General features: G+C 40.8%; 1 protein-coding gene and 1 non-coding gene across 9 annotated transcripts in view; one reads left to right on the top strand and one right to left on the bottom strand.

Annotated features, from left to right (window-relative positions):
* The window catches only part of Phf20 (PHD finger protein 20), a 123,724-nt gene that overhangs the window by 15,688 nt on the left and 89,895 nt on the right, over nucleotides 1-18,141 (bottom strand). For all 8 annotated transcript variants that reach the window (XM_074074656.1, XM_074074662.1, XM_074074659.1 and 5 more), the window contains 3 exons: nucleotides 9,083-9,181; nucleotides 8,243-8,407; nucleotides 7,609-7,787 (listed from right to left, as the gene is read on the bottom strand). In XM_074074656.1, coding sequence (XP_073930757.1) covers nucleotides 7,609-7,787; nucleotides 8,243-8,407; nucleotides 9,083-9,181 — 443 coding nt within the window. The remainder of the gene's footprint in view (nucleotides 1-7,608; nucleotides 7,788-8,242; nucleotides 8,408-9,082; nucleotides 9,182-18,141) is intronic.
* Nucleotides 787-859, top strand: Trnaa-ggc (transfer RNA alanine (anticodon GGC)). Its single transcript has one exon. It is a non-coding gene; the product is annotated as a tRNA-Ala (tRNA).

Genomic DNA, 18,141 nt, shown 5'->3' with positions numbered 1-18,141 from the left:
AAATTTAGAAATGAATTAAGAATAACTTACAGGTAAAATATATATACTAGATAAAAATGCAAGATCTCTATGAAGAAAATCTTAAAATACTATCTGCAGAACACACGAGTCAATGGTACAGGACACTATTTCAGGACAGCAAGTACCAAAATTGCAATTTTCCTTGGGTTACTTGATAAAAATAACGTAGCCCCTTTTAAAACTATAAGTGAGTAACCTTGTAACTGGTAGAATTCTAAGATTAACAGCCAGGAAGTATCTGAAAAAGAAAGTGAAATGAACTGGGCACCAGTGGCTCACGCCTGTAATCCTAGCTACTCAGAAGGCAGAGATCAGGAGGATTGTGGTTCGAAGCTAGCCTAGGTAAATAGTTCATGAGGCCCTATCTCAAAAAACCCATCACAAAAAAGGGCTGGTGAAATGGCTCAAGGCATAGGCCCTGTGTTCAAACTCCAGCACCACAAAAAAAGGTGCAATAAAAAGATACTAACCCTAACAGATATTTTTAAAATATTATAAAGGCATAATAATTAAAATAGAATTGTACAAGTAAATTTATAGACAGATGGATCAATGGAAGAGAAGAGAGAATCCAGAAACATCCAAAACATCACATTCAGAAATGGAATAAATGCACGCAGCATTTCAAACAATGAAGCATGTTGTTAGCACAACTGGGTAGTCATAGCTCTAATTTTATACCAGGAAAACTTCCACCTGGATTAAATATTTATATGGTTTAAAAACAAAAAGGAAACCTTACAATACCAGAAGGAATGAGGAGCTGGCGGAGTGGCTCAAGTGGTAGAGCGCCTGCCTGGCAAGCGTGAGACCCTGAGTTCAAACCCCAGCACTGCCACAGCACAGCATGAACCAGAAGGAATGAGGAGAGGTGGTGTAGTTTTGTGATGCTAGGCACAAAATCCAGGGCCTCACAGGTAGGCTCTGGCAAGCATTCTACCTAGGCTACAACCCCCAACCAAGCCATGAAATTATTTTTTTTACAAATTTTTCAAGAAAAGTTTGTTATATCTGGGAGCATGGTTCAAGTACCAAGAATACTTACCTAACAAGGGCAAGGTCCTTTTATTAAACCACAGAATGGAGAAAAAGAAAAGAGAAAAAAAAGTACTTCCCTGTATTGCCAAAAAAAAAAAAAAAAAAAAAAGAGGGGCCTGGAGGAACTGCCAGGAACTTCAAACTCCAGTACCACCAAATAAATAAATAAGTAGAAATTTCCTTATATCACTATAAAGATTAGAAACAATCTAAAATATCCACAGCAGAGGAAGGATTTAAGATCATGAAGATCCATTTATCATGTGGCCTTAAAAGATAATAGGAAAGCTTTTATGTTTGAAAATGAAATGGCCAGGCACCAGTGGCTCACACCTGTAATCCTACTACTCAGGAAACAGATCAGGAGGATTGTGGTTCAAACCCAGCCAGGGCAAATAGTTTGTGAGACCCTATCTCAAAAATACTTAACACAAAAAAGGGCTGGTAGAGTGGCTCAAGCAGAGTGCCTGCATAGCAAGTTTGAAACCCTGAGTTCAAAACTCAGTACTGCCAAAGAAAAAAGTCTTTATTATTATTTTTTAAATCATTTTTACATCATTTATTCATATGTGTATACATTGTTTGGGCCACCTCCCCCCCCATACCCAAAACAATCTTTTATGTATATATATAAAGTGGAAAAAGAAAGATGTAAAAAAACACAAATATACTTAATGCTGCAATTGTATACATTAAAATGGTTAACCTTTATGTTATATATATTGTACCAAGATAAGAAAAAAAAAAAAGGAGAGAATGTATTTGCTATTTATTTGTCACAGAAACATAAGGAACTGATGATAAGGCCTGCCTCCAAGGAATTGGTAGTTGGGGGATAAGATGGAGTTAAATTTTTACACTGTATGGCTTTTATGAACTATGTGAGTACAAGTTTAAAAAATAAACAAAACTAATCAGGTGCAAGTAGCTCACGCCCATAATCCTAGCTACTTGGGAGACAGAATCAGGAGGATCATGGTTCATAACCAGACCCAGGCAAACAGTTCAAAAACACCCAGCACAAAACAGGGCTGGTGGAGTGGCTCAAGTGGTAGATCATCTGCCTGGTAAGAGAAGGCCCTGAAAACAAAACTTTAAAGATGGGCTTGTTAAAGTTGTTAATTTTCATTGGACTTGGGCACTTGATATTTGTTGCTCTGGAGCAAAAGTGAACAAACTATAGCCCATTGGTCAAATCCAGGCAGAATCTTGTTTTTCTAAATAAAACATTAAATGAACACAGCCTATATATAGTTTTATATATTGCCTATAGCTTCTTGGAGCAGTGTTGAATAATGACAAGACCATACAGAACTTTAAGCCTAAAATATTTCTTATGACTAAGAAAAGGTTTGGCAGGGGGGAGGGCAGAAGAGAGGCAGTAGCCCAAACAATGTATACACAAATAAGTAAATATAAAAATGATAAAATAAAAGAAATTATATATATATATGGAAAAAAAAGAAAAAGAAAAAGTCTGGGGTTGGTGGAGCAGTTCAAATGGTAGAGCACCTGCCTAGCAAGCATGAGTTCAAACCCCAGTGCTGTCAAAAATAAAATAAATAAATAAATAAAAGGTTTGCCAAAATGTGCTGTAGAACAATTAAAATAACTTAAATATCATATGTTTTCTGATTTTTTTTTTTTTTTTTGAGACAGGGTCTAACCACATACATGGTCCAGGCTGGCTCCTCCTGCTTCAGTCCCATGAGTGCTAGGATTATAGCTGTATACCATCATGCCTGGCTCCTGATATTAAGTTCTATATGGTATACAGATTTCTCAAATATTCATGATTATTAAGTAAGATTTTAACCTTTCAGTGATATACATTATCACTGGTAATGAAGTTAACGTCATACTCATAACAATCAAATAATGAGAATGATCAAAGAAAATTATTTCTCAAAAAAAATTTTTTCCACAGTAATACATGCATGTCTACAAAAAAATTCTAAATATATATAAGGGTTGTTCAAAATATCAACTTAAGTTCAAATTTATTTTAAGAAAAAAAACATTCATGCCTTCCTAACTAGATAATAAATGCATTTATTTTTGCTTGATTTTTAGTAGGACTGGAGCTTGAACTCAAGGCTTCACTCTTACAAAGCAGGTGTTCTACCACCTGGGCCACACCTCCAGTCCATTTTTCTCTGGTTATTTTAGAGATGGGGCCTTGCAAATACGTGCCTGGGCTGGCCTTGAACCACAATCCTACAGATTTCAGCCTTTCAAATTGCTAGGATTACAGGCATGAGCCACCAGTGCCTCATGATGAATGCATTTAAAGTCAGATTGTATTTGTTCAAGTTAGTTCCCTCTAAATTTATGCATTTTGCTAAAGTTACTGGATGAAAAAGGTACACTGTTCATAATGACTGGGACTGTCAGAAACTGTACCTCCATAATACAAAGCCAGCTGGACACTCTGGCTTGTGGACAGCAGAACAAAGACCTCTAGAACAAAAGTCAAGGAGTTTTGAAATGAACAACACCACAATGTGGACCCAGCACTGAGCTGAGCTCCTGGGAAGGTCACATGGAGCCTGGGAAACAAGAGACAGGAAGTTAGCTCCTGACTCTGCCATGTAACTCAGTGGTCAACAGCCCCAAGCCTAGTTTTTTCATATAGCACATGAAGATCTACCCTCAAGCACTCATTATCCTTGCTACTTAAAGAAAAGTTAATGAGGAAGAGTACCTTGGAATCAGAAATGGGCCACATACTGATTAGGCAGAACAGCTTTGCCAGGTAAGACCTTCTTTACTCACTACCTGAGGATTTCTACCCAACAGATGGAGACCAAATCCAATCAGGCTAACAAGGCCTACAACTCAAAATACGCCCAGAGAGACACAGTTGAAACTAAAGGTCTTCAACATCCTTTTAAAAAACAAACTTTAGGACTGGAAATGTGGCTCAAAAGGTAGAGCACCTGCCTTGCTAAGTTAAAGCCCTGAGTTAAACTCCAGTACCACTAAAAATAAATAAATTTAAAAATAACATAAAAAAACCAAACTTTAAAACTTCTATTAAAAAAATTCTAATAGTCTCCATGTCATATAACAATTTCCTAATTGTATCCACAAAGCTTCAGAGGTTCTCCAAAAGTACGTGTTTTTAAAATGGGACTATTTCTTTAAAAAACTACAAATACTCCAAACCAAATGTTAAGGCAATGGATCTCACCAGCACACAGAATTTCAGACTGCTAGGCTAGCTTAGTACCATGCTGTTGGAACAAAGCTTTTCCTCCTATCTCTGATTAATAAAATTGACTACACAGCATGATGGTTATGAAAAGTTGCCCTGGCAATGACCACGTAGATCAAACTTGTCTCACTGATGTCTAACCAACTAGAGAAAAAGAAATGAAGGCAGCATGGTGGTGCATATCTGTGGGGGGAGGATTGAGTTTGAGGTCAGGTAAGGCTACACAGGGGGACCCTGCCACAAAAATAATAAAATAAAAAAGACAAAAATTAGTTAATTTTTAAAAAGAGAGAAAAAAAATTAATGAACTACTGAAATGCTCTAGTCACTCACAGCTGACTGCATATCAGAATGCACACACCATTCACATTTACTATTGTCAGGATTTTTTTTTTTGGTGATAGTGGGGTTTAAACTCAAGACCTAGTGCAAGCACTCTACCACTTGAACCATACCTCCAGCCCCACCATAAAAGTGAAAGTGAGAAATGGGGACATGACTCAAGCAGTAAAGCGATTAGTTAGCAAGCATGAAGCACTGAGTTCAAACCCCTGTACTACCAAAAAAAAACAAAAAAAAAAAAAAAAAGAAGGTATCCATTTTGAATTACTGCTTTTACCTGACAAACATTTTGGGGTTCTATGAAAGAGTCCATTGAGAAAAGGAGTTCTGATGCCAAAAATGTTTGGAAACCATTGAACTAAGGTATATAAATGGCCATAAATATCAGATTTTGTTGGTGACCATTCATGACCCTTAAATCTAAGAAATTACTACAAAGGCTTTTCTTTTTTATCCTGCCACCCTTTGGATTTTTTGAAACCAGTTTTTGCTATGCAGCCCAGGCTGGCTTTGAACTAATTATCCTCCTGCTATCTTAGCCCCCCAAGTGGTAGAATGCCTTTCAAAAGGAAAAGGTGCTCCCTCAACTTAAAGTGTGTGCATGTGTGCACATGCTGACATACTGATGAGGGAGGGAAAGGGTTGGCCAGCCAGCCTAGTCAATGCTGCTGTGTTCCAAAAACAATTTTTTTGTGCCACTTCTCAATTATAAGTTCTGACAGTACACCTACTATCTGTAGTAGTGATAATGGTAGTAGTCACACAAGGCTATCTACACCTGTGATGAAATTGTACAGAGCTTTATGAACCCAAAAACCAACACAACACATGTATGTAGCTGGCAAAATTTGAGTAAGCTCTATAAATTGTGCCAATGTCACAATGGTTGGATAGTGTATTGTTCTGTGGGCTGTTGGTAGGGGAGGGAGGGCTAGGCAATGGTTCCTGGGACTGCCTTGTACATTTCTTTGTATTTCCCTGTGAATCTGTAATTATTTTAAAACAAAAGCTTAAAAACAAAAAAAGTACTTTATAAATAAAAGTGAGAAAACAAGTGGGCTTACTCACTTTATGGTTTTTCTGAAAGTTTAAAGTATTATGATAAACCCTTATGTTTCAAAAAATTAAAGAAAAGAAAATTGTTGAATATGAAAAGACAAATTCAACTGTATATTAAATCAAGATCTAAAAGTGAATTTCAAAATTTGATGCTTTACCAACCTACAACACTATAGGGGCAAGGAAATAATATTTTTTTTTTTTCTAAAATAGTAAAAGTGATAGTAAAGTTTATTAGGAAAGGAATATACTTTCAATAAACTGAAAGTAGGTCATCTCTAGAAAGAGAATGAGAATGGCAGGAAACAATATTCTAACACAGAAAGCAAGCCAAAGGGGCCAGGCTTTTTCTCATAGCTCCCACAGACTATGCTGACTCTCATTAGGTGATGGGCAGCCACTCCCTTTATTGGGAACAAACACCACTCCTGTCAGACAGTAACAGATACAGGCCACAAGCAGCCTTTCTGTACAAGGTGAACCTGCCCATCTCCCCAACCTCTACCAGCAGAGATTATTAGACAAAGAGTAAGCACTTGGCCTAGGATAAGCCTCTCCCCACTCCCACAAGTAACTGTTCTGAAGGCTAATGTCTTATCTGAACATGACTGGAATTGCTGGTCCAGGAATTTAGAGTTGGGAGATTCCAACCTCAGCCTAACTAGCCTCTTAAATGCTAAAAGGTAAGACAGAGGAGTTAGGAAGAGGTCAAGGGTGACCATTTTTGCATTTTCTAAGAAAATAAGCTAGTTAGCAAAAAGGGGGGAAAAAAAATAGCACCAGGCTCTGGTGGTTCATCCCTGTAATCCTAGCTACTTGGGAGGCCGAGATCTGAAAGATGGAGGTTTGAGACCAGCCCAGGCAAACAGTGTGATCCCATCTCTAAAATAATCAGAGCAAGGTCTGGTAGAGTGGCTCAAGGGGTAGAGTACCTGTCTAGCTATCCTGAGGCCCTGAGTTCAGAACTCAGTGCTGCCAAGAAGAAAAGAGTTCATGAGGCCTCCTCCTCTAAACACGGAGGACAGCTAAGATACTCTGTTAGATGTACATTTCCAGGAAAATCTTTGTCCTAAAAATGAAAAGGATGTAAAATAATCAGAGCAAAATGGACTGGAGGTGTGGTTCACACAGTAGAGTACCTGCTTTATAAGCCTGAAGTCCTAAGTTCAAACCCTAGTCCCACTAAAAGAATAAATAAAATAAAATTAGCTTAAGAGAGAAGCAGGCAACAGGTAGGCCAAGCCTCTGAAGATGGAATTCTAGGCTTCTGAGCCTGACTACACCCTCCTCTGGGATCCAGAATCCAGTTAATTTTCTCAGCAATGTTTGTACTTGTTCATAAAAAAAAAAAAAATGCTAATCAATATAACATGACTGATCTAAAACAACAAAAGAACACCTCAGGTTTCCAGGCCAGAATATCTAGATACCCTCAGAGTTACCAAATAGCATCCACCTCCATCAGAATTGCAAGTCACAGCAAAACAAAGACCAAGGCAAATAGATGGTCTCTTCAAGCAGGTTCCACTTTACAGACACATCTCAAAGAGGAAAAGGAAACAGACAAGTTATAAAAACAGCCTCCATTTCTTTAGGCTATGAGGAAATTTTGCCTCAGAGAGAATATGGGTCCAAAAGAAGGCTAAAGTACCACCCCAAAGTGTGAGAGTTCTTGCTTCTGACTCCTCACTGTGTGACCACAGGCAAGGTCTTTCCCTCTAGACTAGGTGACTCCTTAAGTCCTCTCATCTATCAATGTGCTATGTATGGCAGCCAGGCATTCCCAGGAAGCTGAATGAAAATGCAAAGGTAGTCTGCTACTAGTACTGTGTATATGGGCTTCTGACGCGGCTCGCCATTGTTGCTGGCAACATTTTCTCCAAGGACCAGTTTGTGCTTCTCTACTTTTGTATTCTGGAAGCTCTACCTACCTGAATCATGAAGTCATTTTCCTCCTGGACTTCACAGATACAACGTACCACCTCGAAATCATAGCGGTCATCCCCATCGAGCTCTTCATCTGGGTTGGTGGTCACATCAACATCCTGGCCATACTCATCATCACTCCAGAGAAAGCTCTCAGAAGAGGACTCACTCAAATTATCCTCCTCTGGAAGAAGAGGGAAGAAATCAGTGACTGCTTTCAATTTAGTTATAAAATTTATAAAACTCTGAAAGAGTCCAGAGTGAAACATGACCTTACATGACCCTCTCTTGCAGGAGCTTTCACAGGGCCAGGAAGTGAGGACACTAGTCTGTTCCTTGCCCAGAGTAGGCTGCCAGGCAATCAACTGAACTCCATTTCATTTGATTGAGAGAACATGGATTCCAAGGGCAGAGGAGCTACAACTAACAATTCTAACACATTCCTCAGCCTTCCTCACACAGGCAGGATCTGACTTACAGTTATCTGTGTCCACGTGGAAGATCCTAAGGACAGAGCCAGGGACACTGCATCTTGGTACCTGATAAGTTAGCTAACTTTTGCCACATGCTGATTCTGCCCCAGACACTGTCCTAAGAACTACTGTGTAACAAGTGATTAGGCAGCAGAGAGCCCCTTACCGGATGCTTTCAGTTTCCCTTTGTGGTTTCCAGATTCCGAGCCATGGAGCTGTGGGCTCATATGGATGCCAGGCTTGTGTGAGGACCCACACCTAGTGACAGCAAATGCCTTGGGTGGAGAAGGTTCCTGGGAGGTATCACTTATCTCTTCACTGCAGGGGCATTCTATAAGAACAGGATCAGGAAGGAATGAGCAACACCACATCTCATCGGGGCATTCCAGAATCAACCTCATCCAACAAACAAACTTGCTGTTTAAAGAGCTCAAAGCCATGGGGATAATGCAATCACAAAGAGGTGTGGAAGACAGATTCAGGGATTCATATCTCTAGCTACCTCTGCAAGTCTCAAATCCAAATACTTCTTCCTTACCAACACCCTCTTCCCCTTTTCTAAATATTGTTTTCCTAAGCCAGAAGTAACACTGAGAATAAAAGATGGCATCTCTTTAACTCCCAATGTTGGAACCTAGGTTCTCTTAAACATTTTTTTGAGAGTAGACATACAGTTTTCAAGAAGTCAATTCTTTCTTGGGAGATGTGTGTTGAAGAGATATTATGTATGTAAACAGTTGCTCAGTTGCTTTCATGCCCTGAGAAATTTGGTAACTGAACAAATAGGAAGGCTTCTATAAATGCTAGTTGGGCCTAATTAGACCTGGATGAATATGCTATCCCACCTTACCCCTACATGGCCTGTGCTAGGCTAAGCCAACAGGCCCTGGGAAAGTCTGCTGATCCTTTCTCTCCTAATGGCAGACTCAGAGGCTACCATGGGAAGAAGCCACCCCTTCCCATTCATGGCAAGGAAACCCAAGTGAAACCCTTAGGGGAAAATTACCAGGTTTAGTTTTCTTTTTCTTTTTCTTTTTCTTCTTTGGCTTCACTCTCACAAACTCTTTAAATTTCTTTTCTTTATTCTTTTCCTTGTCTTTTGCAGCTAGGATTAAACACAAGTTTAAGTGTTGGCATTTTAACATTTTGTTTTCAAAGCTGTTTTCTTACATAATTAAGCATATCCAATGGGAAGAGCACAAATAGGCAACAGAGTTCTTGGCCCAGCTCTGCCTGAGGTCACTTTCCTTGCCCCTGTGGGCTTGGGATTGGGCTACAATAGAGACACTCCTCCATCACTCAGCCTGCAGATCCCTGCAGACACTGGCTGCTGCCTGGTTTGTTGCCTATGGCTGCTTTCACAGTTCAAAGACAGAGTTGCATAGTGAGGACAGAGGCCTTAGGTCCTCAAAGCTGAAAATACTAATTATCTGGCCCTTTACAGGATGCCAACCTCTACTTGGATCATTGCACCTCAATCCTAGCTACATGCTGGAACTACATACTGGAATCATCTAAGGAATTTGTATACACACTCTCTCTCTCTCTCTCTCTCTCTCTCTCTCTCTCTCAATGGGGCTGGGGGTGTGGCTCAAGTGCTAGAGTACCTGCCTAGCAAATTAGAAGCCCTGAGCTCAAACTCCTGTACAACAACAACAACAACAACAAAACCATAAGATCCAATGCCCAAGTCCAACCCCAAAGATTCTGGGCATCAGAATTTTGTTTCTTTTTTTTTTTTTAATTAAGATTCAATTCACATAACATAAAATTTACCATTTTCAAATGAGCAAGTCACACTTTACAAATAACACAACCTCATTCTCTCTGTTCCTATAGCAAAACTCCTTGTTAGTATACTCTGTCCAAACTTCTTCCTTCACAGTTTTTGGTTTTTTTTTTTTTTTTGCAGTAGTAGGGTTTGAACTCAGGGCCTAACACCTTGAGCCACTCACTCTACCAGCCCCTCCACCCCTCCTTTTTTATGATGGCTGTTTTCAAGATAGGGTCTTAGGAACTATTTGTCTGGGGCTGGCTTCAAACTGAGATCCTCCTGATCTCTGCCTCCTGAGCAGCTAGGATTACAGAAGTAAGCCACTGGTGCCTGGCCACAGCTTTTCTTAATTCCATTCTAAAAGGCTTCCCACCTACCATTCTACCGAGATCAGATTTCAAAGTGAATATGGAAAAACCCAGTTGTTCCTGCTCCTCTACCTTACTAGTTACATCTGTAGCACTGCAAAAAATTCATCATGCCTTACTTTTTAGATATCAACAAGAATATAAGCAGACATAGCCTACATTCTCGCCATTTCACCCACAGATATTCAAGTGAAATCACAACATATGTCCACACAGAGACTAACAGAGAAAGTTCATAACTATCTTAGTTGTAATTGCGCCAAACTGAAAACTGACCAAATGTCCCTCAACAGGTGAAGGACAAGTAATTTGTGGCAAACCCATACAACAGAATAATTTTTAGCAATAAAAGAATCAATTTTTTTTTTGTGAGCTTGCAAAGCACACACTCTATCACTTGAGTCATACTTCCAGCCCATGTTACTCAGGTTATTTTAGAGGTGGGGGGTCTTATGAACTATTTACTATTTGCCCAGGCAGGTCTCAAACTGTAGTCCTCCAGATCTCAGCTTCTCAATTAGCTAGGATTTCAGGCATGTGCCACAGGCACCCAGCAAAAGTTTCAATTATTAATATATGAAGCAATATACATGAACTTCAAGATAATTATGCTGAATCTCAAAATAAGTATGTCAGTGCAATATTAGTGCATATGGCATGATTCCATTTATATAAAATTCTGGAAACTGAAAACTAATTTGTAGTAACAGAAAATAAGAGTTGCCTGGGGACCAAAGGGAAGAAAGAATTAAAAAAGGACATGAGGAGGGCTGGGAGCATGGTTCAAGTGGTACAGTGCCTGCCTAGCAGATGCAAGGTCCTGAGTTCCAACCTAAATACCTTCAAAACAAAGAAGAACATTTGGTAGATAATGGATGTGTTTACTATCTTGACTGTGGTGATAGGTACAAACATGTCAAATCTCATCAAATTATACAATTTAAATATGTACATTTCATTATACAATTCTCAACAAATCTCGAAAGAAAAAACAATTCAGTTACATGTAACAGATTGACAATGGGCAAACACTTGTATTTAGTTCTAAAACATTTCCTTCATTACTCCAGAGTAAAACCCCTGACCAGGTAGCAGTTTCTCCCCCTCCCCTTAGCAACCACCAACCTGCATCTGTCTCCACAGATTTATCTATTCTGCACATTTCATATATGGAATCATACAGCATATGACCTTTTGTGTCTAGCATCTTTCAATAAGCATAGTGTTTTCAAGGGTATTACAATGCTCTCCAAGTGATTCTGATGTGGAATCAAGATGATCATAAAGCAGATATTGGGTATGAACTCAATTTTAACTAAGCACCTGTTGTGTGCAAGGAAACCAAAACATCTCATTTATTCTTTATAATAACCTGAACTTCAGAAAGGGAAAGTCACCCTTTTGACCTCAGATTTAAAATGAGAAAAACAGAATCTCCCGCTGATGGAGTGGCTCAAGTGGTACAGCGCCTGCATAACAAGTGTGAGGCCCTCAGTTCAAACCCCAGTGCTGCCAAAAAAGAAAAAAGAATCTCCTTATGTTGCCCAGACTGGTCTCAAACTCCTGGGTTCACATGGTCCTCTCACCTCAGTCTGCCACATAGCAGGGACTATATGTACACACGACCACACGCAGCATCACACAGATATTTAGAAGCAGATCTGCCCAAATCTCCGGCACCACGTCAGCACTGTAACCCAGGCCCCTATCCCAAATGGGCATACAGGAACTGTCAGAGAGGAATGTGGGCTGCCTGGGATCTACAGGCAGAAGTTGATCTACTGACTATAGCACATACAACTGATGGGCCCTTGGTACCTTTCCTGCTAAAACACTCTGTAAATGAAGAAGTCAAACAAAAAAGAAATCTAGACTGGGGATGTAGGTCAGTGGTAGAGCACTTGCCTAGATGCACAAGGCCCTGGGTCCAATCCCCAATACCACAAAGGAAAAAAAACCCCTAGAAGCCAGATGTGGTATCTGCTTCAGGAGGATGAGGCAGGAGGATCCCCAGTTTGAGACCAGGCTGGGTTACATAGCAAGTTTTAGGCCAGTCCAGTCCCATAGGGAGACCCTGTATCCAAGGTAGGTAAGGGGACTTCTAAAAAAAAAAAAAAGAAAAAAGAACTCTAGCTGGGCACCAGTGACTCATGCCTATAATCCTAGCTACTTAGGAGGCAGAGATCAGGAAGATCAAGGTTTGGTACCAGCCTGGGCAAATAGTTCACAAGACCCTATGTTGGAAAAACCTATCACAAAAAAAGGGCTGGTGGAGGGGCTTAAGGTGCAGGCACTGAGTTCAAACCCCACTACCACAAAAAAAAAAAAAAAAAAAACTCTAGAAAAGAACTTTAATTCAATTTGTAAAAGCATTCATTTTAAAATCAAGAAATTAAGCCCAAGGAAATAAGTTGTTTTGGTAACTTGGTCACAGAGTTGATTAGCAAAGCATTGTCAAGTTCCTTGTGAGTTTTATAAAAGCTATCAACAATTTCTACTTTCCACTAATTGTGGGAACAGTCTTCCTCAAACAATAAAAACAAAGCAACTCAGTTTTGCACATTCTCTGGGCTACAACAATATTATTAGCCATGGCTTCAATTCATTCACATTCAACAAATATCCAAGCATCTCTCATGTCCCAGGTACCATTCTAGAGATAAGTAATGATGGGGCTGGTGATTTGGCTCAAGTGATAGAGTGCTTGCCTAAAGATAAGTAATGGGAGGGGGAAAAAAACAAAAAGACAGGTTAGGGTGTAGTACTGTGGCAGACTGTGTGCTTAGCATGTACAGAGACATGGGTTCAATCACCAATATCAAAAAAAAAAAAAAAGACAAAAGCCTGTCTGCCCTCACATTGTAATTGGCAGGGGTAGTACACTAGGAATAGAAGGGAATTTCCTCAACTTGATAAAGAACATATACAAAGAACCTTCGATACTTCATACATAATGGTAAGAAACCAGATGCTGTAAAATAGAGAACAGGGCAAGGATATCCCCTCTCACCACTCCTATTCCACATTATACTGGAAATCCTAGCTAGTCCAATAGCCGAAAAAGGGAAATAAATTCTCTATAGATCAGAAAGGAAGAAATAACACTGTCCTTGTTTGCTGAGACCATCACTTTGTATGGAGAAAAATTCTGAAGAACTGACATTTTTATGACCTCTCTCCCCATCCCCCAAAACTGCTAGAACTAATAATGACTACAGTAAGGTTTCAAGATGCAAGGTTAATATATGTAAATCAATTTCCTTTGTGGGGGGGTGCTCTTACTTTTTTTGCTGTATTGAATGAAGCAGCATGGAGCCTCCAATGACACTGGCTACCATCCTATGATCACGAGATACTCAACCTGAAAATGGCAGTGAAAGGGGAAATGGAAAGACACTGGGTACTTTGCCAATATCCTGGAGTGGTAGCTGTCCTGGACTTCCCCACTGTGTAAGCTAACATATCCACCTTATTGTGGAGTTCATTTGAATTGGTTCCTGTTCCTTATAACCAAAAGCATCTCAACTATTGCAGCCGATTGGAGACTTTAAAGATTAAACTTTAAAGATTCCCCTCCCAAGGCTTCAAGTAGAGAAATAAACAATGAGGATTAAAAGAACCATTCTAGGAATCTGTTTAAGAAGGCCTGTGTTCTCTGAACACAGGGAGAAGAGAGAAAGCCCTCAGAGGTTCAACCTGGCTGAAGTATGAAGTCACCTGTGACTCAACTCAGTTGCCGGAGCTCACAGGCGCCAGAGAAGATAGAAGGAACTACCTAGCAAGAACTGAGCTAACCAAAATGAATTCCCTGAGATGCAGGGGCAGACAAGAGAGAACAACAGGCAGAAACCAGCCAGACCTCTGAGCATTTCATAGGAAGCACTCCTCCTCACCCCAGGGCCCAGGCCAGGGAATGCATCCATGGAATCAAGAAAGAAAACAGAGTCAAAAGGTGAGAAAATGGGCTCCATAAGAGATCCAAATCATGGCTCCATGACCTGCTTGAAGTGCAAATACTTGTACAGTTTCATTCAGCACATCGCATTTCAGTTCCTCGTCTACAAAGTGGGCTTTGAGGGCTAAATAAGCCAATGCATACAAGAACTTGGAACAGCACCCAGCACATGGCAAAAACTCAAATGTTAGTTGTTGTTACTATGCAATACTCTGTCCCAGAAAACTGGTGCTGGTTGCTGTCAACTCTCTTGGACAGCTTAACCAGTTGTTCTGTGGCCCACAGAGCACATACCTGGCTTCAGATTTCCTCCTGACTGCCTCATTGGGTTGAACTAGGAATGACTTCCTGCCAGGGCTCTGATCATAGAGCAGCCTATCACTTAGGGAGGGAGAGGCTTTCCTCCAGGACGGTCACTTGTCCTCTCCTCAGGCAGTAGCTGCTCATTAGAAGAAACACAAGAGTCCTTCTTACTCCTATGCTGGCTCCTAATTTTTCTATCCAATCATTATTGACTTAAGAGAGCAGAGACAATTATCACTGTATTACTGCTTCTGGGAGGAAAAAGAATAACATCACCACTGCCTATGGGAGAGCTGCTGGCTATGAAGCTGGAACTCACAGGGACCAAAGCATGTTCTGACCTGCATAAGGGAATGGCATTCAAGGGCAGAACAACAGGTATGTCCTAGAGAGATTCTCACTACCTATCAGAGAAATGGTATTCAGAGCCCACCAGCACTGCACCATGTTTATCTTCCTAGCTTCTCCAGTTAGTCTCTGACCATGGGTCCCATGCAAACATCAGCCCAGAAGGGCTTGCTAGTAAACAGATCCTCAAGCCCTGCATGTTTCTGCCTTAGCTCATGGGGCAGGGACTGCCATGCCTTCCCCAATACCCATTTCTCCACTTCTCCCATAGGAAAGGAGCATGTTTTCTAGCTTCCCTTGAGTGAGGAGTGGCCAAGTGCAGACATTGTGTCATATGGAATATGAAAAGAAGTAACATAAGGCACTTCCGAGATGTGCTCTTAGAAGAGACATGTCCTTATTTTCCAGTGGCTGACAGACAGGCAGGGGGCAAATCATCTTGGACCACATAGTGGGGCAGTTAACGCCTTAGGCCTCGAGGGACAATGGGAAGAAAGTTGGGCCCACCCACCTTCAGAGCCACAACAAAACTATCATGCAGTTTGACCCAAGAGGAGAATAAACCTCTGCTTGCCTCAGTCAGCTCTTTCAGTTCTCTCTGTTATGGCACCAAAATCTGTACCTTAGTTAAGTTCATATTGTTCTTCTCCCTTTAAGGGGAGAGAGCAGGTCCCTGTGAGCAAGCCATCTGATACCACCAGAAAAGGTACAAAAAGCAACAACAAAACAAAAAATGACACTTTGGTGCCCCAAAGCTCATTTTGGCCTACAGTCAAGGCTTTCTCAGGGTGAGACTATAACCCAAAAATAGGTGTGGCAATAAGTAGTAGGACCATGTGAGGTTCAATTTGATCCTAGAATATTATTTCTTGAGGACTGGCAGAGTGGCTCAAGCAGTAGAGCACCTGCCTAGAATATTCTTTCTGAGCTAGAACTCAACTCAGAACTGAACTCACCTATGTAGAAACAAACCTAGGTACCAAGAAAGCCTGAGCTGGCCTCTGCGAGAGAATTTACTAAGTGGATTCTGTGTTCTAGTAACCTCCCTTGGAAAAGCAAATCTACTTTGACCTCCTACATTCACTTATGCACTAAAGGCCTGGCTGTGGGAAAAGGGCATGTAAGCAACAGAATTACAGAAGACTAGAGTCTGAGGGGTTCCATAGGGACGGATGACCAGTTATTCCTCTTGAGGCCTCTGAACCCTTGCTCTGCCTGCTCCCAGCACAGGAACATCTTTCCTCATCCCCTGAATTCTGACACACTTTTATCTAACTTCAGCTTTTAAGGCCTAGATTAGTTAGCTCAGGCTGCTATAACAAAGAACTAAGACTGAGTGGTTTAAACAGACATTTATGTCTCATAGTTCTGGAGACTGGGCAGTATAAGATCAAGGTGTCAGCGAACTTGGTTCCAGATGAGACACATTTTTGCTGTATTCTCACATGAAGGCAGGGAGAGGTGACCCTCTCTGGTCCCATCTTATAAAGACACTGATCCTATCAAGAGGCACCACCCTAATGACTTCACCTAAACTTAATTATCTGAAAAAGGTTCCCTCTCCAAATATTTTCACACTGGAGGTTAAGACTTTGACATAGAGATTTTAGGAGCAGAGGAGTGGATGGTGGATGGGACACAATTCCACCATAGCAAGAGTTAACTGAAATATTACCTTTTCTTCTCATGCCAGCCCCTGCCCCACAGGCAAAGCTGCATCTGTGCTCCCATACTTCATGTGTTCCTAAAACAGATCTGAACCCTTTTCACTCTGTTCCTGTGAAAGGGCCTTGTCTTAATCATACCTGGATCTATATCATCACCTTAAAAATAAGGAAGTCAGATCTGTGAAGAGACTTGCCTGGGGTCACAGAGTAAAAGTGGTACTAAGATGGCCCTATGGACTCTCAGACAGAAGTAACTTCTGCGAAATATAACCAGCCTGAAACTGAGGGACTAAACAACAACAACAAAAAAAATCCCTGCAAGGCATTTTCTGGTCCTGATGGTTTTACTGGAAGCCCCAGGAATCTCCATCAGACAAAGCAATTAGAATTCAAGTTCCTATCTGCCAATCATAGCATTTTGCATAAAGGGGGTACTTTTTAAACTCACTATTCCCCAAGCAGCACAAATCCTATAACAGTCTATCAACAGAAGTCAAGTGCACTTTTCTGTGAACTAGAAAACAGGCTGCTATATGTCAGAGTCTCACCCTGAAACATCTCTCCCACGCTGTCGAAAACTCCACCCCAAAGATAAGGGCTTTCTTAGAAGTTTGAGGTGTAATCTGGCTCTATTCTTTCAAATATAAAGACATTTAGTTATCACCCTAGGCAAGTATTAGCAAAACTGACAAACTAGGGAGGCTTTGATGGGAAAAAGGTATGGGGAAATGCCTAGAACAGGGGTGCTCGTTAGAAGAGCTGGGGAAGAATAAAGCACCCACATTAGAATTTTCAGAATACTCTGTTATGTTCTCTCTCATGGTTGTCCAGCCATACAACGAAGGTCAAACATGTCTGCGGAGCCCAGTACTCAAATGATGATTCAGAGAGTCCTGTGGTTAGTGGTAGAAACAGAACTAGTGACCATAGATTCATTTTCCTGTGTAGACCACAGCAAGATGGACAGTTTGGTTTCTTCAGCCTGGTAACTGCTGAGTATCTCAGCAATCAGGCATGGCAAAACTTCTGGGCAGTCACCAAGGTGTCAGTGAGGCCTGTGTCCCCCTGACAGGAGGGCAGGGTGTATTTATCATTGGTTGCATAAACCCTGCCCAACACCTGAGAGGTACAAAAATGGTCAGGCTGCAGTCCAGATGGTGGGTGACATTCTGCTACCAGATTGACCAGTTTTACAAAGGATTGCTTTAAACAAGTTAAAACATAGGGATTAAAGACCTTTTATTTCTCATAAAGCATTTTGGAATTGTCTACCCCTGCCAGCCTGATAAGTATACTGCAGATTCTAATTCTAAAAACTGGCAGGCAGGGTGGAGTGGCTCAAGTGGTAGAGCGCCTGCCTGGTAAGCATGAAGCCCTGAGTACTCCCAAAACAGCAACAACAATAAAACCCTGGCAGGTAAAATCTCTGGTTTACCCAGAGATTTCCAAAATCCTAATGAAAGGAATCCTGCTTTAACAGAGAGAATAAAATCTGTAAATAAAATCAGTACAGGAAAGTAGCAATCAATCACTTAGGTCTCTTCATTAGACCAAAACAGCAATGCCTTGTCTGCTGGTTCTGTAGCTCATGAGTTTACAACTAATTTCTGACTGCCTCAGTTAATGTTCTCACTGAGTTGAAGAGTTAGT

Source organism: Castor canadensis, chromosome 5, assembly GCF_047511655.1.
Source record: "Castor canadensis chromosome 5, mCasCan1.hap1v2, whole genome shotgun sequence".
NCBI classification, from domain to species: Eukaryota; Metazoa; Chordata; class Mammalia; order Rodentia; family Castoridae; genus Castor; species Castor canadensis.
The sequence above is the reverse complement of the archived record's forward strand: the minus strand, read 5'-3'. Positions and strand labels throughout refer to the sequence as shown.